General features: G+C 35.5%; 1 protein-coding gene across 2 annotated transcripts in view; it reads left to right on the top strand.

The window, feature by feature from the left end:
* Positions 1-25,378, top strand: part of LOC132133503 (chemokine-like protein TAFA-5) — a 44,490-nt gene that overhangs the window by 13,100 nt on the left and 6,012 nt on the right. The window contains exons 1-2 of one of the 2 annotated variants that reach the window (XM_059546359.1): positions 2,445-3,030; positions 15,702-15,851. In XM_059546359.1, the coding sequence (XP_059402342.1) occupies positions 2,940-3,030; positions 15,702-15,851 (241 nt within the window). In that variant the 5' untranslated portion in view covers positions 2,445-2,939. Of the gene's footprint in view, positions 1-2,444; positions 3,031-15,701; positions 15,852-25,378 lie in introns of those variants that run through there. The other variant, XM_059546358.1, reaches the window with a different exon arrangement.

Consider the following 25,378-nt stretch of genomic DNA (forward strand, 5'->3'; position numbering starts at 1 on the left):
TATCTATCTATCTATCTATCTATCTATATATATGTCTGTGTGTGTGTGTATGTGTGTGTGTGTGTGTGTGTGTGTGTGTGTGTGATGTTACAGTTTTTCTCAGTCGCTTTGGTACATTTCTCAGATCAGAATTGAAATTCTCAAAACTACCTGTTCAATTCTCACATCATTGTTTCACTTGTGCACATCAAAAAAGCAGTTTCTCATATCTTTGAACAAGTTGCAAATGCTTTGGTACATCCATGCAAATGATTATGTACAATTCTCTGTTGTTTCCTACATTATCAGTTGCTAATGTCATGTTGCTCAAAATTTAATATATAGTTTTCTGTGCAATAGTCTTACCCCCCAAAACATCGGGTCTTTAGTTCATCGTATAAATCATTAAATGCAAAATGGTTAATCTAGTTGTCATAAACTGCCAAGCACACTTTTTTTTTTTTTTTTTTTACACATTATTATTAGACTTTTTGTCAATTTGGCATGAATTGTGCAAGTGAATATTTACTAATGAGGAGAATGTAGATGATAAACCAATGATAAACTCTGATAATTTCTCTGAAATAGCTCAAAGGTTCATCTCATGAATCTTCAGTTGGAAAGCTTATACTGTATAGACAGAGGACAACACAAGAGTTACACATTCTGACAATTGACTTATTTTCATCTTTGTGGCCATATTTCTTTTTCCTTTTCTATATCACAATGACATTGTAAAGGTTTTTTTTTTTGGCCAGACCACTAGTAAAAGTGTAACTGGGAATTCTATCCAGTCTCTTTCAATCAATATCCCACATACAGTAATGTGTAAATTTGTACTTTTGAAATGGATATATGGCATACATAAGCATATTGCATACTGTCCAATACAGTAACTGTCATCCAAAATGTTGCCATAGTTTACATCAGAACATCTCTCCAGAGTACACTGTTATATTGACAACATGACTAAGCAATTTGACTGTCTTATCCGTAAACTATGACACAAGGACTTGTCATTTGATTGCACTGACATGTTCATTGACACAGATATTTATTTTTGAGAGATGAACTAAGGATTTTGAGCAAGAGACCGACTTTTGCAGGTAATCCATGGTGTTTTGCTATTTGTAAGAGTTGTTTTTAGAAATGCACTTACTGTTTTGCAAATTGTGAGTTTGATTCGAGAAATGTACCAAAGCGACTGAGAAAAACTGTAATCTAGATTGTGTGTGCACCTAACCACGTTGTTAATCCAGGGGATTGTCACTTTTATAAATGGTGTGTACTGTAATAGATAAAAAGCACCTCCTATGGAAGCTTGATATTTACTTTCTTACTAAATTAAATCTGAACGTCAATGTGATATTTAACATTGCCTATATTTAATTATGTACATAGATATAAGATGGAAAATGAAAGAAACCAATTTTGATTTGCATATGTAAACTGTGGGAGTTACCCTTTAAAATTCATTAAAATTATAAAAAGAGAACATGTGTAACAAAAAATAATATATTTTAAAGAACTGCTTTTGTCCATGCATAACACCATTGGTCCCTATTTTATTATTATTTTTTTACATAGGGTTTTGTGATGCATTTATGTTAATATTTAATTTAATATTATTTTGAGCCATATATTTTACCCTGGTGTGTTTATTTTTGTGTGATTGAATTTGTGGCATTCCATTGAACAAAAGATTATCAGTACCACTTACATACACTGTAAAAAATATTCCTTAAGTTTATGATTAAAAAATGGCAGCTGTAGTTGCCGAAATTTTACCGTAATAAATACGTTAGCAACATTCTAGGTTTTACTGTTACTGTTATTTGTAATATACTGATAACAACCAAATGCAGGTGTTGATGAGAAAGTCACACGATGAACCAAAGTCCACAAGTAGCTTTTAAATAATAACATACATAGAAGGTGCTCACACTCATTCACAGAAACACTAAACACCATCATGGTAACACACATGAAACTGAAATAATTCAATAAATATTTATTTAACAACATTAGGTGTAACATACAACCCCAATATACAAAACTGATAAGATAAAACTAAGAAGAAACAATTACTTCAAAAAAAAAAATTTTTTTTTTAATTTAACGCAGGGAATTTTAGGAATGTCAATTCACGGTCAGTTTTTTTCACTTTCAAAAATGGTATACTTGTAAATGTAAATGTAAAATTACATGTAATGTCCAATACAGTTTTTCACCGTATATTCCTGATTCCTATTCCTGAGCTGTTAGATAAAAAGGGAAAAAAGTAAAAATAGACAAATAAATCTCAATATTGGAACCATGCATTTTAGAATTAGATTTGGGCATTTTCGTAACAAAACATGTAGGTTAGCATACTGTAAATATCTCCGCGCGCGCTCACCCGGAGATGGACAGATTTAACAGTGATGACGTTGACTTTCAACCAAGTGGAAACTCGCGTGCAGACCGTAGCCTCAGTTAAACGGGAGACGCTCAGACGGGACGCACCGTGCCACGCGTCCGCAGTTTTGCCGGCGTCAACTGAACGACGCAGTAGACTACAGACCCTTTGCGCGCGCTTGGACATGTGTGAGGTCTTTTCCTGGACTTTAACAGAATTCCAGGGGCGACAGTTTTATATGTAGCACGAGGCTCGCGAGTGGATGTGTGAAGACATGCGGCGCGTTGCCTGCTAAATATTTTGGGACGACCAGTGAGCGAGAGACTATGCAGCGGATAACGGGACGAAGTGTCAGAAGCCGCGTTGGAACTCTCTTGCACTGAACTTTAATCCCTCCGAATAGAAACCTGTCGCGCGAGCAGTTACGCACTATCAGCAGAGGCTCGTCCGCATGGAGAGTGTCCTCACCGAACAAACTGCTCTTCCTGAGAATAAGGGAATGTTTCTTCAGTGTCGAGCCGGGATGGATGTGCTGTTCTAAACGCATCTGATCAGCAGAAAGATGCAGCATCTCCGCGTGGCGTGGGCGCTCGCGGGAGCGGCGCTGGGCTTTTTCCTGCTTTTCTTGATTCAAGCGCATTTCTTCGGAGAAGGTAAGTCGTACACTAACGGTTTTTGTCAGAATTCGATGAATTTTGCTGAAAGAAAACATATAAATGATAATTTTAAGATAAGTAATTCTAATGAAAAACAAGTTGTGATTGCCAGAACTTTACCAGGAAAACATATAGTGATGATGTTACAACATTTTGATGACTTTTGCGCATTTTAAGTTATTTTACAGTTCTTAACTGCACATATGACATTAAACAATATAATGTTAATATACCAATGTATTTGAGCTATTAAAATCTCTGTTACTGTAAAATGTGATGATAATTGTACAGGTGGTGCAATGAAAGGCCACATGATCACTGTGTTCATCAAAATAGGCCTCTACATCTACATAAAGACATACCCAAAACCAATGACACTAAAATAATGCTGTAAACTTGTAACTGAGATGGTTTGTAGGGAATTGTGGGAGTACCTTTCACCACAAATTATAAGGTGGTTTCTGAGTTTTGATTAAAAAATTGAATTTCAACAATATTCTATCTTAAAAGTATCCAGCCTTGTTAAATGTACATTTTCACTTAACTCAGAAATGTTATTTTTATTTTTTTAGAATATTATGCAGTAAAATTACATGTTTTGTAATTTTAGATCGATAAATAGATAGCTATGGTAGATTAACTTCTTTAAAATTACTTTATTTATTTATTTTAACCGTGCAGGGTATTGCTTCCATGTTAGGATTTCTTTAAGAGATTACAATGCAAACATATTTTAAAGAGATTATGACCTGTTTTTTATATATATCTATTTCATATGGAGTATGTATATGTTCTGCCAGTGTATGGGCATCTGCATTTATCTGGCATCAGAATTGATAAGAAAAAGGACTTGTGCATGATCTTTCGTGGACTTGTGTTGTGAGATACCCTGTGATGCTCGGAAGAAACCTAGACACATCTGACTATATTCCCAGTCGCTGATAGATAGATAGAGATATCGATAGATAGATGACCTCAGTCTGACATTTTTTTTATCTTCTAGTATATGCTCTGGAAAGCCTCATAAAATTGATCCATGTTGCATAAGAGTCTCAGTATAAGGCACAATGTCATTTTTTATTTTTTACCTCAGATTATTTTCACTACAACTCTTAAAATACAGTGTAAAGGTGAGTTGGAATTGGATTTTGATCATCAGCCTTTGCAGATGTCTTTATTTTTTAGAAACTGATGAACGTCTAAGTGAAGCGATGCTATCATTAAGTTATGTTTGGAGCTCTTCGTGTGTGCGATATCCGTATAGGTGCAAGGTTGAGACCATGATAGCAGTCACCCATTATGTGTGAGCTTGCTTTGAACAGCTTAAAGGTCTGAATTGGCCTGCCGCCATGGCAAACAACGCATGTTGGCCTGGTTACCACAGTAACTGGGCTTTTAAAGAAAATAATTGGAGAATGCATGGGTTGGCTTCCCACAAAGTGCCAAGGAACAGAGCAGTGACCTCCAGCATAGTGATAGAGAGAACCGCAGGAGGCATCTGCCCAAACACTTTCATTTCTACATACAGAGACTTAGTGCTGCGTTGGGTGTTTGATATTATAATGCACCAACCTCAGACCTCAGCTCACACTTTCCAACATTTCTCCATTTATTTTCTTCTTTAGGCCAGTTTTATTTAAGCTCAATTTAGAATGGATTGTCCAGTGGCTTTATAAATAGCCCTTCATCAGGACTGATTGTTACAATGAACAATTAAAATGACTATGCTAACATGAAATCCAAATTGACCATATTTACTTTCCAAATACACATTTATGCTGTTATTGTGAATGAGTCAGCATTGCATGTTAAGAAAAAAATGTTTTAGCTTTCATTAAAATTAATAACCTGCTTCACTAATGAAACAATTTTCCTTTTCGGCTGACATCACTTTTTTACAGTCTTGCTAATATTGCAATTTCACGCAGGTTAACATTAATGTGATAAAGACACTTTTCTTTAAGGATGAAATGAAACCTTACTTTTTTATTTTGAATATTCTGTTTCACTCTGAAATATGTCATATTACATGAGTAAAAGTGTTTCATCTATGATATTTTAAGCTTCTAAAGCTCTTTTTTTAAATAGATTTTTTTTTATCAAGGCTCCATTTTGGGTCTCGTTTGGTCGTTTAGTTATGTTGTAGTCTTCAAGTATTACACACACACACACACACACACACACACACACACACACACACACATGAAAAAAACATAAAAAAGAATGACAGTTAACATTTCAACATTTAAAAAGTTTTTAAAATTGTGAAAGGATGTTCAGTTTAAACAAAATCTCTCCTGACCAATGAGTTCAGGTCATGATGCCAATAAGAGCGAACATAAAAAAATGTGTCCCCCAAAAATGCTAACGCTAAGCTTATGAAATGAACAGTTGGATACAAAGATTACCATTACTGTGGCCCCCTGAACTCCCCAGCAGTTGCTAATTGATGGAAATAGCTTGAAAGAGGATGGATGCCAGACTAAAACCATGGAGTGATTAACAAAGTGTAACACTGTGGCTGTGGCAGGCCTGTGGAAGGCTTGTGTATCTTAAAGTGTTCTGCGTAAGTTTGAAGTATTCTAAATAAATTAGTTTAAAGCACTCCCCAGGAGTCTGTACAAGCAGACATCTTGCAGTCACACTTTGCAGGGGCTTTTTGGTATGATTGGACTTAGGAAGCAACAATTTTGGCTGCCTGCTGAGCTCAGAGGCCAGCCAGACTGACCTGGCATCAGATCCAATCTCAGTCTGACTGTCATTACTGACTCTAAAGGAGATCCTCGTCTCCCGCCAACCCTCTCTCTGACTACTGCACCAATCTACACAAGGATAATAGGTGTGTAGGGTGACAGGAAAGGATATATACTGCCCAGATAAAATATCCTTAGCTCTTAAGCAGGTTATTGGCAACTGATATTATGATATAGCAACTGGCTGAATGGTAGGACTTGTCATAATTTTTTTTACCTAAAATATGATACAGGATGTAGTCCTCAATTTCAGGTTGCAATAATTTTGTCTACTGAATATAAAAGCTGTACTCAGTATTTTTATGGCCTTGCCACAGTCTCTAAGGAGGAGGAGTAAGATTTGGAAACATTCAACATTTTAAATTTACTTTAATTTCAAAGTGGCTAAGCATTTAAGTTATACAGCTGTATGCATAATCTGAATACAAAAAAAAGTATTTTATTTATACATTTTATTTTTTAAATAAATACATACATTTTATTTTATACAAATATATATTTAATATAAAATCTATATTTATTATGCACATTTATTTAATAAAATACATTCATTGAATTGTGTAGTTAAAACCAAACCATTCTAGACCATTTTGTGTTTATTGTGTCTCATATCTGACCTTTCTGTTTTTTGTCTTGAAATTGACTTCAAGTGGTCTTTCTGTTTCATGATCTTGGGTTTGCAAGGAGATGGAGCCGATTTGGAAATAGAGACTTACATTCAACATTTTGTCATCAAGTAACTGATATTGCATTCAAGGTATTACATTTTTTAGTGTTTGCATTACCTGGGAGTAAAATCAAGACTTTCCAGTTGTTATGCTGTGTACTGTTCAAGCTACAGGAATAGCTTCAATAAAATAATAAAAATCACAACAAAACAAAACATTTATGATATTTTATAAAATAAATACATTTATTTTTCAATTTGATACAATTTTATTATTTTTTAAAATAAATTATTAGATATTTATTGTAGCTTGTTTCATCTCAAGTCACAACATTAAAATAATGAACTTGCACTGCATTATATAAATTATTGGTTTGTGTTTACTAGTTAAATTTCATCAGCTCTCTCTGCCCATTCAAAACTTTATGTTGTCTCATCTCACCTTTCTCTTTTTTGTCTTGAATTTGACTTCCTGGTTTCCAATCTCCAACTCAGACAATGCTGTATTTAATATCTTATTATTCTGCAATATCCTCATCGTATTCTCACAACTCCTGTTTTATCAAGCCTCCGAGCTATCGAGAAATTATTCATATATGCCTCTGTCACTGGTGTTGTTTCCTAATGAAAACATTTTACAGTCAAATTAGGCCAATTGACTCGTATTGCAAAGCAATAAGCGCAGCATAAAGCTTTCGGTTATAGAATTGAACTGAACGATCTTGGCATGAGAATGAAGGCTGATAGCATCGTGCGGCGCTGGTGGAGTGCAGCATCAGTCCCCTGATGATAGACTCCCTTTTCACTCCATCACTTTTCTGACAGCCTGTAAAGGATAGCTTTTGAATTTCAGATCAGCACAGCCAGCAAGTCTCCATCTCCGAGATGCATGGTTGGCAGCTCTTTCATCCCTAAAATGCATGCACTGGAGTATACAGGAGATCCTGTGGAGAGCGCTCGAAGAGGTTGGAGATGAATCAGACATTTCACTGTCAGCGGGGCTATTTAAACAGACAGGGGGGGAGTATCATCTATCACGAGTTGCGCCGCTCAACACGTCTAAGCTGCAGCACTTAGAGGCGTTTCAGAACAATGCAGGCAAATCTGAAGCTTATCAGAGCGTTATGGCCCCGTGACCATTAGCAAAGTGTCGACTAGCATTCTTGCTGCGTTAATTATGTCATAATGGCTCGTCCTGGGGTGAACCCGCTTTATTAATACCTCTATCTCACATTCAGTGTGTTAAATTGTGTTTTCCACTAAATTAGCTCAATGTTCTAACACTATAATGGTTGTTTACTCTGACTCACGGGATGAAGAGGAGAAAAAAGGGCAATGGAGGAAAGGAGGAGGCCGAGGTAAGGTGGCGGGAAACAGCAGATAAGGCAGTGTCTGGTTTGTCCTAAAGCCACGACAGGGCCGAATGAATGAGTGAGAGATTAAAGGAGGGGTGCTCACAGTCTGCATTCAGTCACTGCAGAGCCAGGCTTTGCTCTTGGCATGCTGATTAGCCTTCATGAATGGCTCTATGGACTCCTCTCTCTCCAGCATCTATCAGAGCCAAGTCATTACGGCCTATTTGGGGCTGAAGTTGGAGATGAATTGTGAAGCTTTGGAGTAGGGCTGACCTCTAGGGCGCCACGGAGAAAGAGAGAGAAGGGCTGGGTGTTGTCAAACATGACAGGACTGAAAAATAATGTTTTTGTTTTGCAAGTTGCTATATTTGCAGTTTTATGTTAATCAGAGATGATCACTGTAAGGTTCTTAACACAAATACCATTTTACCCTTTTTATTATTACATTAAAATGACAGAATTACATTGTGACTCACCACCTAAAACTGAAAGTGTTTATGAAAATATGAAAATGTATCTTTAAAAGAAGAAATTCTTGTCAGAAAAGTTAATTTGAATAGAAGATGGCTCTTAAAGAAATTAAAATATATTTTCATAAGGTTTCGCAGTTGTGTCACCAAAATTAGGTTTACATAAAAACTAAAAAAAAAAGGCAATTAACTCTGGCTAATTGTATTTTTTTATTTTAAAGAAATTAATACTTTTATTTACCAAAAATGCATTAAATTTGAATTATATTTCAAATAAATAATATTCTTTTGAACTTCCTATTTATCAAATAATTAACTGTTTTCAATAATAATAAATAAGAAATGTTTATTCAGCACCAAATTAGCACATACCGGTATACATATTACTGATACCTTCAATTTTAATTACATTTTATAATATTACTGTTTTTACAGTATTTTGAACAAATAAATGCAGCTTTGGTGAGAGACTTCTTTAAAAAATATATTTTTTAATCTTACCAACCTCAAAACTTTAATCTGTGGTATATAAGAAATATGTTATATACTGTATAAATATATTTTCAGTTACTTTATTTTCTGTATTTATGTTCTGTAATGTGTCTATAATGTTAACTCTGTCACACAAAGTATAACAAAACTGTGTAATTTTTAGATAATTTGCCTTATTAACTAGCAACACCAGAAAAACTAAATAATTCCTGCATTTGATATATGGTTATTTTGTCATCATTTCTTTTAGACTGTGGTGACAATTCAATAGTATAAAATAATTTTGAAACAGTTTCTGTATTAGCAATTCATTCTTAACTGTAGATGAAAGTAAGATTTGCAAATTTGCAGAATGTTCTTTACATCTTTATGAAGGATGATTTTATATAGTAAATCACAAAAAAATGACTTTCCCGCTGGGTTTTCACAGGCAGGGTCACGTATTTTGTGAGAAAAAGAAAGCAGCAAGACATCCAAAATGATTCCTCTGTACATAAACATTTATTTTTCACTTCCATGTCCCACATCTGCAGAATCAGAGAAGAATACATTATTCAGTTCAGAGCAACTTTGATAACGAGGAGTTTCCACCCACATCGCCGCTCTCATTTCCTGCCAGTCGCGCTCGCATCATATTCTGTGATGATGTAATGCTGAGGTATCTGGCCTGTCATAACAACGATTCCACTTTATTCAGAGGTTCAGTTTCATTTGGAGTCTTTGAAGAGAGAAAAAGCAGACGTACCGCTATTATAGCAGACACCAGACCAATGCCTTCTGATTCTTGTAACTCAGAGGAATGCTGATATTTGATTTTGCGGAGAGAGAGAGAAAGAGCAGAAGAGTGAGAAATGATGTCTGGAGAAGAGGAAAACGGATCGAGAGGGAAAAAAAATAAAATCACCCTTTGAAAATGTTCCAATAATCACTCAAGCGCTCCAGCAAATGTGTTGGCCAAAAATAGATTCAATTGAAAGTTCTCTTGGTATTTTATGACGGGAGATGCTTGCAATAAGGGTCGTCTGGAGAACTTGCCTTCAAATTTTTTTGTGTTTATTTTGGCAGTTCCGACAAACTCGCAATATTTCCGTCTCAGTTTCAAATGTAGCTTGAAATATTGGGTGTAAATAAAGGCGATGGGCTTGCTTCACATCCTGATGAATCGGTGATGGGCTGAGAGCAAGCACTCCATGTGTTTCTGAAAGTTATGTCTTCTTTTCTCTAGCCGCCTGTGTCAAACAAGATTTCCAGCTATGCTCATACATGTAAAAAAAAAAAAAGAAAAAAGACACAGGCTGTATTTATTTATTTATGTGTAGACAACAGATATGCAAACCAAACCAATCTGGTTAGATGTGGTTTTATGTTCAGTACCTCTGCAATGATGCCGCGTCTGTGGCGGTGGAAGCGCCATCCATCATCATTTGTGGTGGAGCTCATGCATGTTTGGTCAGACGAACCATTCCACACACTGTAGATCAAACTTGAGCTGGATACATATACAGGGATACAGGAACATTTACATGTCAATAACTTCACCGGCCACTGTATCTAGCCAAGAAGATGCAATACTCCATCATGTGCTACAGACAAACACTTCATATGTCACTTACGACTACAATAGATCACAGTTGCTCACAGACTACATACTGCTAATGATTGCAATACTCAGACACACTTCTCTGATTGGACGCTTTCTTTCTATAGTGAATGTAATTGCCTCTATCTGTAGTGTAGATGGGGTTTAAAGCGTCCATATCACAAGGGATCAAATTTTCCTTGATCTTCCGAGATAAAAGTGCTTGAAGAACTATGAAACGAACTGTAACTTGGAGAACTCCAATCTCCTCTGTCAAGAGAGAGAATTTATTTAGTCGTTTTATTTTATTACTGGGTTTGGATTACAATGTTATGAACATTAGTTTACTTTTATTAATATCCTTGATCATTTCAGACTGATTGTATCTGTTTATGTGGCATATTTTACTTTGAACTGTAACTCGAGCCTCCCCAGTCAACAGTTTATTTTATTTTGATTTGTTATTTTATTCTATTTAATTTTTGGCTGTGGATTTTAATTGTAATAATATCTATGACCTTTTTAGCATGATTTTAGTGTTTAATTAAACACAATTTTTTTTTTAATATTTAACTTTTGGGAATCAAATCCATGTTTTATCAGACAGCTACAGAAACAGTGAAAAACAGACCGTTCAATGAGGACCAGAAAGAAGAGTAGAAATGATAGTGAATAGCTAGATTCAGAATTTTCTGGTAAAAAAAAATGCAAGAACCTCAAGGGATAAAGAAAGAAAGAAAACACTAAATTATTAATATTACTTTTCTCTATTATTTTCTTTATTCTAATTTCTTTGTTATTATTGATATTTGTATTATTATACATTAATACTATTAATGATAGTTGTCATTATTGTTAACAATTTTTAATAATTATTATTTGCCTTAAGATTTTTTGTTTGTTTTGTTATTATCATCATCATAATCTATTCTATTTTTTATTTAAGGTTGAAATTGTGAAATTGCTTACTGGATATATGGTAATAACAAAACTAACAATCAGTTTGATTCCTAAGAGAGATAGCTTGTGCACTCACATGATCAGTGGTAGTGGTGAGATTTATATATGTTTGTCTTGCAGGTAATAACATGACCAGTGACTAACTGCCTGATGAAAGCTTGGCTGGATGGATAACCTAATTATATACATAAGCATTTCTTTGTAAGGGGGTTGGGGGTGATGAGGCGTCCTTGCGCTGGCTTAATCATCACCTAACATAAGCACTCTCTCAAGAGGTTGTACACCGCTTATCTGTCTGGACTTATGGTGGGGATTTTGGAAGATCTGCAGCCCACCCTGATTCATCAAGCTTTTTTTCTGCTGACATGTCACCACTATGATTCATCATCGTAGGTCCATATCCAGCATATTACTCTGGCTTGATGAGAGCGTGTATATAGATTCATGTTTATGCAGGTGCAGGATAATAGAGGAACATTGAACAATGACTGCAGTGTGCAGCTTCAGCAGAACTTGGTCCCCATCAGTCTGCTAACAAGGGTGATGCCTCAGTCTACAATATTAGTAGGGAAACTAACAGCTCAGCACCATAAAAAAAAAAACATTTATTTTGTCAAGCTGTGGGCTAGTTACACATACGGTGCGCTTCGGTGCTTATATTGGAGACGCAGGTTCATAATTCCTTTTCATAAAATGGTTAATAATATTTATTTATTTATTGCAAAGCATGTATGACTTGTATCCACAATGTTTACAAAATATGTTAGTTTGAGTACTCCTTTCTGACATATTGTACAGTGTGACGATTTGGGCAGGGCTGAGAGCCGTGGGAACGGAGAGTTAATGATAATGTGCGACACCTTCGCCACTCACCAGGCCTGGTCCTCTCTCGTCTTACACTGTCATCACTCCTCCTTTTATCCTTCCGGAGCTCCTCTGTGGGACTCGAGGCCGATGAGTGGCGCAGGTGTCGCGCATTATCATTAATTCGGTCCCACTTTATATTAGGTGGCCTTAACCACTATGTACTTACATAAAAAAATAAGTACAATGTACTTATTGTGTTCATGTTGTATTGTAAAACACTTTTGCTGCTATTGAGGTGGGATAGGGGTAAGGTTAGGGAAAGGGATGGAGGTATGGGTAAGTTTAAGGGTGGGTTAAGGTGTAAAGTATGGGTCAACAGTGTAATTATAAATGTAATTACAGAAATTAAATACAGATGTAATTACATGTAGGTTTTTTTTTTAAATATAAGTACAATGTAAAAACATGTATGTACACATTAAGTACATTTTACTAAATTATTAATTAAAATGTAAGTACATAGTAGTTATAATATAAAGTGGGTCCATTAACTCTACTAGCCTCGCTCCGTTCCCATGACTCTCATCCCTGCCCCACTCGTCACATATAGTAGAACACAATTCCACTACTACCAGAGGTTCCCCTACTCATGTAAGTTGCATCTTTAAAGGGACCGTTCACACAAAAATGGAGATTCTGTCATCATTTATTTACCCTCCAGCTGCTCTAAATAGATGGCTGTATAGCCCTATATATATATATATATATATATATATATATATATATATATATATATATATATATATATATATATATATATATATATATATATATATATATATATATATAAAACCGTTTGCTGAGAGAGAACTTAAGAAAGACATAAAGCACATTAGTTTTATTACTTTCAGACATTATTAAAGACTAATTTTAGTAAAAGTAGACATTTAAATGTTGATTTGAAGTGTCAGTTATTATTATTGCAGACAAATCTGGACACAGAGAAAACATTTTGTTAATTAGCTAGAGTGCAATGAGACACATGAAAGTCTTCAGAATAAATATTTGCTCAGTGTGACGGTAACACTTTAGAATAATGGTCCGTCGTTAACAAGTAACTATGCAGGAGGTAATAGATAGTACTAAATTAACACTTAATATTAACTAATAGAGAAGCAAGACTAACAAAGCAGTAAGTAGTAGTGAAGTACAAAGGTAGTTCTTTATTAGATATTTGATAATTACTAAAAATTAATATCCTCACTGAGAAATGCTTGCTAACTATAACCAGTTAATAAAGAATAACCAATTACTAATTACAACGGTAACCTCTTAAAAGTGAACAATTGGGTTATTGGTGGAAACTAATTTATGAATATGATATCCCCCAAATAAGTCGGCTACAAGATGAAATTGTGACTACTAGTCTTACCGAAGGATGGATGTTCTCGGTTTATTTCAAACAAAATTGTAGGATAATAAATAATGATGTTCTCTTGACAAAAACAATTCACATCCTTAATGAAGGCTTCGACTGCATTTATACTGTGTTAAGCACAAAACCGCATATTCCAGATTACAGTGTCTGGTAAAATATCACTAGTGCCTCACACAAATCTATGTGTAAGATATAACATTTGTTAAATAACTTATTGAATGACTTAGTAATTACTGAGTGGTTAAGGTGTTTTTCACTTTAAAATAATGGTCCAGATCACTAGTAGTTCCTGCAGGCTGACAAGGTAACACTTGAGTAATTAGTGAGGGGCTAATGTAGTTTTCACTTTAAAGCTAAAGTGCTACTAAGGAACTACTAGTGATCTGGACCATTATTTTAAAGTGAAAAACATGTTAACCCCTTAGTTATTACTAACAAGTAAATTAATAAGTAATTTAACATATTTTATATCCGACACATACTGTACAGTCCCACATTTGTGTGAAGCACTAGTGATATTTTATAGGTCTTTTGGAGTGGGATACATATTGAACTGACATGAAGCAGAGATCATATTTGTGAACTAATTCAATCATTAGTTTGTCAGCGTCACTTCTTAATTATTCATATTTTTAAGTGAATTTTCTTTTTTATTATTATTTTATGTTTAAAAGTTTGAAATAAACAGAGAACATCCATCCTTTGGTAAGAGTAGTAGTCACAATTTTAAAATGAAGCTGAGTTATTTGGGGGATATCAAATTCATAAATAAGTTTCCACGAAGAACCCAGTTGTTCACTTTTAAGACATTATTGTTGTGATTAGTAATTAATTGGTTATTCTTTATTAACTGGTCATAATTCACAAATAGTTCTCAATGAGGATATTTTCTTTTAGTGATTATCAAATATCTAATAAGGAACTACCTTTGTCCTAAATTTGCTATTACTTACTGCTTAGTTAATCTTGCTTCTCTATTAGTTAATAGTATTAAGTTAAGTGTTAATGTAGTACTACCTATTTATTCCTGCATAGTTACTTGTTAACAATGGACCATTATTCTAAAGTGTTACCAGTGTGACCAGGGCGATGTTTTAAATTATAATTGAGTGTGAACAGAGATGGGCTGTGGTCGAGATATGTATCCTCCTTCGATCTTAAAAAATCTGCATTGTGATCAGTGGCTGGCAATTTCAGATTCATATAGCTTTATTGGCATGGTAAAAAGGCTTTTCAAAGCTCTGACAGTGCTTCAAACCAATGGTGTTGAGCATTATCAAATTCTGAGGCTACAACAGGCAGCGAATCAGGCAGTGATGGACAGCTCTTTGATCCAAAAGTCAATAACATATAAAAAGGAAATAATCTTAAGAGTAATTTTATGAACAAATGTGGAAAATTGAAAACTAGAAAAAAAATTCATGCTGTGTCATCCTGAATTCCTGTGCAGTGAGAGAGCTGTCAGCAGGGGGTGATGCAGCACCCACAGCACCTCTAGTACCTGTGCTATATTATAAAGTGTCAAATTAAGAGGAAAAGACAAGGCCAAAGATGCATATATTAGCTGGATCTGGCAACACGGTGGAGGCTGCGCCCACGTCATCTATCACAACTCCCTCAAGCATCGTTCACTCTGCCAGCATCTCGCAGCGACATGTATATTTCTCCATCATTTTCACACCACGGCCACTAAAAATTCTAGCAAACTGTCTAAACTGAATTAGCTATACATTCAGGCATGATGTGTTTTAAATGACAAAGTAGTCAAATTTACAGAGGACTAGACATCTGTGACCTCATAGCTAACTTTGCCCATGGCAGCAATTATTTAAATAATTTGTAGCCTTATTTTGATTAATCATACAGCCCAAGACCTGAGCCATATTTAGGAACTAGAATTACTGACTAGGGTAAGTGACCACCTAGCAACCACCCATAAAACCCTAATGATCGCAAAGAGAAACATGTTAAAAAACACTCAGAACATGTAAGCAACCACCTAGCAACACCCTGGCAACCAGCCACATCATTCTGGCCTTGTAGCAGGAAATTTGGCAGCACTCACATTTTCTTAAAGATTTGATTGTCATCCTGGTGGTTTTGAAAGCCCAACTGACATTTCTAAAAACTCTTTGTCCTTCATTCAGGTCAGCTGGCGGCGGGTACATGTGAAATCATGAATCTGGACAGGGACAACAGTCAGCCAAGGAGGACCATCGCCCGGCAGACGGCCAGGTGTGCCTGCAGGAAGGGCCAGATTGCCGGCACGACCAGAGCCAGTCCAGCATGTGTGGATGGTAAGAATGAGGAGGGGCTGAGGTGGGACTCATCCAGGCTTTGGTGCCACTGCCTCTAAGCCCACCAGAGCATCCATAGCTGTGGCTTTCAGATTCCAGTCTGATCCTTGAGATTACGCTGCTCAGTGAGTGTGGCTGAAGTGCCACTCACAGGATTTGGGATGTTGCTGCAGGTTTCATCAGTGCCTGAGGTCACGTGTGTGGAATGTGTTACGAGGTGACGGACGCTGGGGAAATTTAGAGTTGGTGAGGTTAGCTCCGAGCTGCCATGTCTTGTTTAAATTGCAAAGTTCTGTAAACACAAATGACAAGTGAATCTTGACTGTAGGTTGTCAAATGGAAAAACTTCTTTAACTTTAATCTTTAAATTCACAAAGCTACATTTCGAGTCCAGCATGACTGAGTTGCAGTTCAGTAAGCGAATCACATGTTCATTCAGTGAATCAGATGTTAATGATTGAGTGAGTTCATAAGATCAAGGATTCATCAGACTGATTCAAACTAGTAATTCATTTTTTGGGCGATTCATTTAGAGAACTGGCTCGCTGGAGTAATTTGCTCATGAATCAGATTATGTGTACATTTGTTTTTGTTAAGTATCAATCTTCTGCAAAGTGAATCTCACCTACAGGGTTTCATATGAACAATGAAGTTTCAAAAATTTTTAAATACACAAAGCTTCACTGTCATGACTGAAAGAGTTGTGTTCAGTAAGTGAATCAGATGTTAATATCCATTTTGACAGATTCAGTGGGTTAATTAAATGAAGAATTTGTCAGACTGATTTAAAGTAACAAGTCTTTTTGAGTGATTCAAAGGCACTGATTCATTATAGTCATTCATTCATGAATCATAATGCAAGTTGTGCTGTATGTTTGTTTTCAGACTTTTGCAATAAAACAAATGACAGGTGAATCTTGACTACAGGTTGTCATATGAACAAACATAAGTTTCTAAAATCTTAAAATACACAAAGTTTCATTTTGAGTTAAACATACAGTAGCAAGTGAATCAGTGTTATTTATCTAAGTGGAGTTAATTATTTAAGTAACGTCAGGCTGATTCAAAACAATAAGTCTTTTTTAACGATTCATAAAAAAAGGTTCTTTTGAGTCACTTTTTCATGAATCACACTATGTAAGTTTTGCTGTATGTTTCTTTTTGGTATTTAAATACCCCACCCACCCCCCAAAAAAGTGTTTAAAAGGACTATTAAAAATTTGAGAAACTAAACTTAAAATGCACAACTTCATTTCAAGACAAACATGACTGACATGACTTGCAGTTCAGTGTGTCAGATGTTATTTTAGTGAATCAGATGTTTTCTAACTGCTCTGACAGATTCTTTGAGTTCATTAAGTTAAGGATTTGTCAGACTGATTCAGATCTTTTTTTTTTTGAGTGATTCATTAAAAAGACTAGCTCATTAGACTCATTTGTTCATGTTAATTTCACTGTTCTTTTGTGTTTGAATACAGCTGCGTAGTGAACATAATGGAAATACATAATACAGGGTCTATTTATTTCATTACATTCACTTCAGCTTGCTTTTGTACTGTATCCAAGAAGCAGATGAGAGACTTTTAATTATATTTGCCATTTACAGCTTTTGCAAGTACATTTGTTGTTCTCTTTTTCTTCAATTTAGTTTTAGTCTTAAGTGGACTGGTTTTCAGCGTGACCTGCACTTATCTTCATTTGGTCATATGTCTTCTTGCCTTCAGTTGTTGCTATGACACCCGAGTAATTTCAAGACATATTTCGTAAGGTAGGAGTTTCTCCGTGGCCAGATGAAAGTAGGTGTTCTTGAGTAATTGCTTTTGAAAGACACAGTCCTCCATGTTTCTACGACCTTACATCACCTGTAGTGGGCTACACTGCATGCCAATCAGTAACCTTGGCTGAAGAAATGTTATAAAAAAGCCAAAATAGCACAGTAAATCCAGTAAACAATAAAGATTACAAACATAAAATGAGCAAAAACAGAACGATGCAAGCAGAAAAAAAGTGCCTCAGTAATTCTTTATTGCAGTTATTGGAAAATTGTCTCATGGCTTACAAACCAAATTGACAATGAAAATCAGTCACTCTATGTTGGCATTTTCTAACAAGACAGCCGGATACAATTTCTCCAGTGGTGCGTGCAGAGGTCTTGAGGCTTTGGCCTTTCAAAAATACAGTTATTTCATAGCAACCAATGCATTCTGCTCTTCAGATATAATTTTAAGAATTAAAAATAAAATCTCAGTGTATCTAGTTGACAATTTACCCCCTGCATACAATGACAATCTTTTTTTCAAACTCTTGTTTGTCGTTTAACTATGCACCCCACTCACTTTTAATTTTGTGGAATTTGCTACTCTTTGTGTCTGAAGCTATTAAAGAAATATTGATTTCTATAGTTGTTTTGTTTCTTTGGATAAAAGCTTCTGCTAAATATAGCACAATCTCTTCAAATGAGGCAACACTGCTGTTTTATCTTGTTCTGTGCCCTGTGGCTTTATCTGATAAAAGGCAGGCAAACAGACAGGTTTTGATACTGAGAAAGAATAGCCAGCATGTCTGCCATTATATATTAGTACTAAGACTGGCAGCTTTAGTCGCATGATAGCAGGCACTGAGAAAACATGCACCGCTGATGGAAGGTGAGCAGACTTTTGTGTTCAGCACACTGAAGACAAAACAAGATGACACTGTTGATCACATGTGGCTCAGTGATAAATAAGAGTGTCTGTGGTGAAAAGAGAAAAATCGAAAAATAAACATCTAGTTTAAAACATAAAATGCAAAGTTTATGTTTCAAATTTTTATGCCATTATTAAAATTTTATCAAAAAGGTTCAATAAATGAAATGTACACAACTTAATTGTTATTTAAAAAAAGTTTTTAAATATATTTTATTTTTCGAATTTAAATTAATATAAATTATTAATGAATGAATCCAAAATTAAAATATTCATTTTTGGGAAGTTAGGACATTTTACAAACTGAAGTAAATGTTCATTGTTATAAACAGGTCAAATTACCAGTATATTAAGAGCATAGTTTTGTATATTACACAAATACTATATATATTAATATTTTTACTCATCAAAATAAATGTTTCCTTTGGAATTTGTAAGTATTAAAGAATCTTGAAAGAAATATGAATTTCCATAAAAATATTAAGCTGTGTTTACAACATTGATACTAATAATAAATGTTTACTTAGAAAAAAAATCAGCATATTAGAATGATTTCTGTAGGATCATTTAAGATTGGAGTAATGATGCTGAAAATCCAGCTTTGCCATTACAAGAATAAATTACATTTTAACATATATTCAAATAGAAAACAGTTATTTTAAATTGTAATAATATTTCAAAATATTAGTGTTTATACTGTATTTTTAAACAAATAATTGAATCTTTGAAAAGCATAAAGAAAAAGAAAAATCTCCCCAACCACAAATTTTTGAACAGTGATATATATAAACCTGTACACTGTATTCAGTGTATCGGTGGTGTTTAACATGAAATGAAATGCGTTGACACAGACTGAAAAATGAAAAACACATTCTCTGGCATGAAACCAGGTTGAAATTATGTTTAATTCATGTTCGTAGTATAATTAAATTTTCACTTGTACAAGTACAGTAACAGGTCAGTTTAAACTGCAAACCGCCCTGCATGTAGAACGAGTAACAAGAAAAGCAGAGCCGTGTTTGCTCTGTGGAATCTGTTCAGAAGTCTTGGGTAATGACGTCGACATGGCAATTAGAATGAATTTATCATCAGACCAACAGGAAATTAAACCGTCATGAAGTTTTCATGTAGAACAAAATCAAAGTGGCCTGGAAAGATCTGCCATCAATATGGCATCAGTCTGGAAAAGCTAAACGAGAGGCGGCTGCGGCATGTTGGGACTCAGAGGGACTGCGGATTCTGCCTGGAAGCGGGTGGGAAGTGACAGCAACAGAACCCAATTCCCTCAGCTGGTAGCGGGGAGGTGAGAGCTGACAGCTGGAATATGCCCTGGAAATTATACCAAAAGTCAGAGGAAGGAGAGCATTTTAACAATTAGACAAGGTGATCGTCAACCAGGTGTCAAGATAATCAAGTCCCGCTCACCAAGCACCTGCATTAATCTCAAATCTTTGACTCCACGATCGAATTCGGAATGTCAGCCCAAGGATTAGTAATGTTTACCTAGTCACACAGCCTAGACGGATGTGATAGGTCAGGGCTGACCTCAGACAGTCCATTCAAAAGCATCTGCTCGTATAGCGGTTGTCTATGTGCCAGCATTACAAATGGGATTCCGGCTTCCCAAAACATTTGGGAGTGGCTTGAGAAGTTCTGCACCATCAATCAAGACAACAGAGTCAAGATGGAGCTCACTTTATATGGGGAATATCACGTCGGGGACACCAAAATCTACAATTGTTGTGTTCACATTGTTTACATTTAATACAAGTTGCAGTTGCTGGCATGCTGCTTTATATTTTTGAAAGAACAGATAAGGACACAAAATATATTGTTATTTGGTTCACCCACTAAATAAATACAGAGACTTGATGTAAGTGGTCCCACTAGAAACTAATTATATAATGCATCCTCTGTGTTTCCACAATGCTCTAAAAATTAGCATGCCCTTTGATGAAGTGTCTGCAGGTGTGCCCATGATAACACAGACTCTCTGCCTTGACTCCACCTCGACTCTTTTACACAAACATCCTCTCACAAAGATACCTTCATTTTGTTTTCTAGAATCAATTATGGTGGGGAGGACTATCACTGTACACATATTTGTGCATTTGGTGATTAATCCAAATGTATTATTCAGTTCCTTCCTTGATTTTTGAATTGAATTTTAGCCGAGTATGACTAAAAGTAATAACTTGGCGCAGATGTTTATTCAGTAAACCGATAAAACTGATTGATCATTGTTGTTCATTTAAAAAAGGATTCATCAGACTCATTCAAACCAGTGAGTTTATGTGCTTCTGACAGATCCAGTGATTTATTCAGATTCGAATTTTCTTAATTCAGATTCATTCAGACTGATTCAAACCAGTAACTTGAGTCAGATTCATTAAGAGCTGGTTCATAAGACTCGTCCATTTGTGAATCCCACTCCACTGATTGTACTGCATGTTTGTTTTTGAGTTGATTTTATGTGCAATAGAAGCTTCAGCAGCTTCTTTGTGAACAGCAGCACAGACAATACTGGTGTAATGGCATTGTAAGAATGATGGACGCAAAACAATTCATTGTTATTCACATCTAATTCATTAGCCAATTTCTTACATCATAAATTCCCCTCACTGATTGCATCACAGTGGGGGGCTTAACATTAAGAACAGAAGGGGCCTGGGTTAGAAACTGTTTGAAATGTAAGCTCATGAATACATTATTAACCAACAACATGTGTTACTTGTAAATTATGGGCATTTCCTCTGTAAGCTGGGCTTATCTGAATACTAGTGTGTGCCATTACTGTCAGTGTTAAACATATAGAATTCTCAAGCTGTGTTCGCTGTAAAAATGTATAGACAGATGTTTGATGTTCTCGTCTGTGCCAAACGTTTGAGTAATCGCAGTCCGCTGCAATGAGCAGCCCATCTCATTTATTGTCCCGATAAATCTTGAGTCTGGCCTCTACACTGGTCATCAGTCACAGCTAAAGTCTTAACTGGGGCAGGAATGACAGGGCCTTGAGGACTGGAACTTCCTTTCTTCAGAACATCATAAAGACAATATTATAAAAATCAGATTTAGGTTTAAAAATAAAACAACAACTTGAATTTGACCATACAGTGCTTGCATGTAGGGTAAGATAACATATCTAATATTCACTATGACAATTAAGCAACATTTTGTTATTTTTAATGTGCTTTTTATTTGCACATTCATATAAATGTTTGAATAATGTATCTGATGTAAAGGCATAGTTTACACAAAACTGTCTTCACCCTCATGTTGTTCCAAATCTGTATTAAATTCTTTTGTTGAACACAAAAGAAGATATTTTGAAGAATGTTGGTAACCAAACAGTTCACAGTAGCAATTGACTTCCATATATATGAAACTGAAAAATAAATAAATACAATGACAGTCAAAAGCTGTTTGGTTACCAACATTCTTCAAAATATCTTTATAATATCTTCAGAATATCTTCTAATATTCTTTCTTGCATCAATTTAAAAGCAGTGAAGAGTGTCGTTTTGTGCGGCAATTTTCATGTAAAGCTTATCTTACAAAGAAAAGAAAAAAAAGTTACACAGAAGAGAGACTTACTAGATATTGATGTGCTGCCTTTCCAGCTCTGATATTTCCTTCAGAAAATGCAATTTTGTATTGAATCATTTTGATTAATGATAAAATATTAGTAAATCGCAGAGCCATAGTTGAAAGTCACATATATTTTACGTGTACAAAAAAAGAATAAGAGAGAAATCATTTTGGGTGTTATAATGGAGGTATCCAGTGATCTGTCACAATTTAGATGCCATATGCAGCAGCAAAGAGAGATGCATGAATAGTGAGCAAGAAAATCTTCACACAAGAATAGATTGCAGGGATTATTTTGATCTTTGTTTTGCCTTTTTCTAATTTCAAACTGTTAACGTGTGGATACTTCAAATATTCAGATTATAATTCAACAGATTTGATTTCCAGCATCTAACAATAAGGAATTTGCATTGCGAATCTGAGTTAAGCGAAAACAAGATGTTATCATTCAGAATCAGGTACATAAAATCATTATCTGGGCAATGTCACATTTTGGTCTCAGTAAGCAACTTCCATATTACATTTGTGCCCCTTTGACCAGAAACTCAAAGTTCACAGATTTCTTTGATGTACTGATTCAGAAGCACTTTGTGCACTCTGTCATAATCTGTTTGGGATCCATGGAGTGACAGTCTCAATGCTCAATAGCAGGAGATGAGGGACAGCTCATTAGAGCTTACTATGTGTTGTGCTGACAGGACTGTCTTCGGCTGTTGTTTGTGGATTTTTCTACTTTACTTCTTTAAAGTGTTCAAATGTTGATTGTCTGTCATGTGTAATGCATCACTGGAGGCCGGAGTGATCCGATGTCCTGCCCGAGACAGGCAGAGAATGAGTTAGAGGTGGGATCTAGCTGAGTATTAGCTCTAGGAGGAAATAGCTGAGTATTTTAATGTGAAATAAAGGGTTTTGGGGGCATCATTATTACAGTACGTCAACTTGACAAATCCCTAACGCAAGTCCAGACATTTATAAAATGTAATGGCTTCTACAGCTTTCCAGCTTTTCATGTCCTTCAGTTGGACTCGAGATACTGTTACTTTACTTCTGATCTGACATGTGGTTTTCCCATAGAGTATTATCAAAAATCACATAGACTTGCAGAGAAAAGCTTGGACTGTAATCCAGTCTATTTATTTATACCTCCATCCATCTAATTACTTATCTGTCTGTCTATCTATCTATCTATCTATCTATCTATCTATCTATCTATCTATCTATCTATCTATCTATCTATCTATCTATCTATCTATCTATCTATCTATCTATCTATCTATTAATCGATTGATCTATGCCACATAAGGAGACACAACCTTTTTTTTATACTATTTTAAGCATGCAACAGTCCTTTGTCAAGTGTGTTGTTGTTTACTTATTGGAAGGGGAAACCAGTTAAGCCAACCAACCCACACCCAACCCATAATTAATATTTTTAGAAAAAAAAACTACATATAAGACTATTGTTGAATAGCATGTTAATCTTAAAACATAGATAAGAGCACCAATGGCTGCAACCTACGTTTTGTGAATCATGCCTACAGAATGAAGATGTACTAAATTTGCATGAAAGACTCTTTTATTTGTCGTTATGGCCCAGGGCATAACAGTGAATACTAATGCTGGAGATTAGTAGCGGAAGCTAGTCCCTAGAGTAGATGCTGTGAGGGAAACATTCACTACATAACAAACTACTTTGAGTTTGGAAGGCATCTCTACAACTATTTTTTACCTTTAAGAACGTGGCTTTTCCTTTGGTGCAGATGACATTTTGGTTCCATTTGTATCTACTTGTTCTCCAAGCACTTTGTTAGCCTTCCTCCAAACGTACAAATGCTGCCACCCTGATATTTATGTACTTCCCTGGGTTATATTTCACTTTGATATTCATTTTCTCACAAATGTACTACCCCCCCCCCCCCCCCCCCCCTTCATTTTTCTAAGTTTCCCTACCTTCCTCCCTCCCTTTTTTCCCCTCCTCTCTCTAAGGGCCAATTGGGGTGTCATGGTATGCAAATGAACATGTAAGGGTGCCCTAGTTATTATAAATAGACATTTATGTTTGATTAAGTGCAAAAACAATCTTACCTCAGGAAAAATCCCAGCGATCTGTTTCAAAGAGAAAAGCTTAGGATATTAGGCCAATTGCTGGAGTGTCTTTCTTTCATTGCTATTTGCCTGGCATGAAATGTCCTGATTTTACAATGTCTTGACCTCCTGAATTTCATGCATTAATGGGACAAGCTATGATGGTTTTTATTTATTTGTGCTATTTACACAATGTTTAAGTTTTTTTCAAGTTTGTAGGTGTCAAGGTACAGAAACCAAATAATTAAATGTAAAATAGCACTGGATAGTCTTTAATGTAAAAATGAAATATACAATCAAACCTACATTTATTCAGACACCTTCAACATTTCTCACATTATTACAGATTTGCTATATATATCAAAAATTATTTCTGGTGTCTGAATAATTTTTGGTTTGACTGTTAAAACTACAAAGTAATTCAGTCAAGAGCAGTGAGTGATTTTCTTTCTTTCATTTTCTTGGATTAACATTAAAGCAGCCAGTAGCTAAATTAGGCGCGGTCACTTTAAGAGACGATGAACGCTTCCAATATAATACACATCCCATTTTTTTCCCTCAACTGTTTACTTTCACTTAAGAAAATAACTGACAGTTTTTTCGAGCATAATTTCCAAGGTGGATATTTTGACATATTTGTCGGCACAAGAGCAAAAATAAGCAAATTCGATGTTCAAGTGTTTTGAGACGTCTTTCTCTGCGTGAGCCCTGAACACCAGAACACCGCGGTACTGAATTGGGCTCTTTCACATCTTTTTGTTTGTTCAAACTGCGATTTGTATTTGTTTGTTCAGGTGCAGGAGGGACTTTGAGGAGAACTTCGCAGAAGAGAGCTCGGTTCAGTGTCGCTGTCCGTGATACGCGACTCTCGATCTCTCTCGTAGGCACCGAACACAGCACGCGAGTAACCAGCTACTCTGTTCAGCTTTTCCGCGTCTTGTGTTTGGATGCTTTAATGTTTAAATCGACAAGCGGTAAGGCTTAAAAACACGTGAAAAAGATCAGCTTTCATGACGATGCACAGCAGTGGCCCGTCAACTGTCCTGAGCATCATTTTAGGCTGGCCTCAGCCAGTCGATTATATAAAATATCAAGGTGAAAGTCATCATAGCTTGCTTAGTATAGACCCAGCTCCCAACCCAACTTTGAGAATAGATTAACGGCGATATT

Source organism: Carassius carassius, chromosome 50 (genome assembly GCF_963082965.1).
Source record: "Carassius carassius chromosome 50, fCarCar2.1, whole genome shotgun sequence".
In the NCBI taxonomy this organism is placed as follows: domain Eukaryota; kingdom Metazoa; phylum Chordata; class Actinopteri; order Cypriniformes; family Cyprinidae; genus Carassius; species Carassius carassius.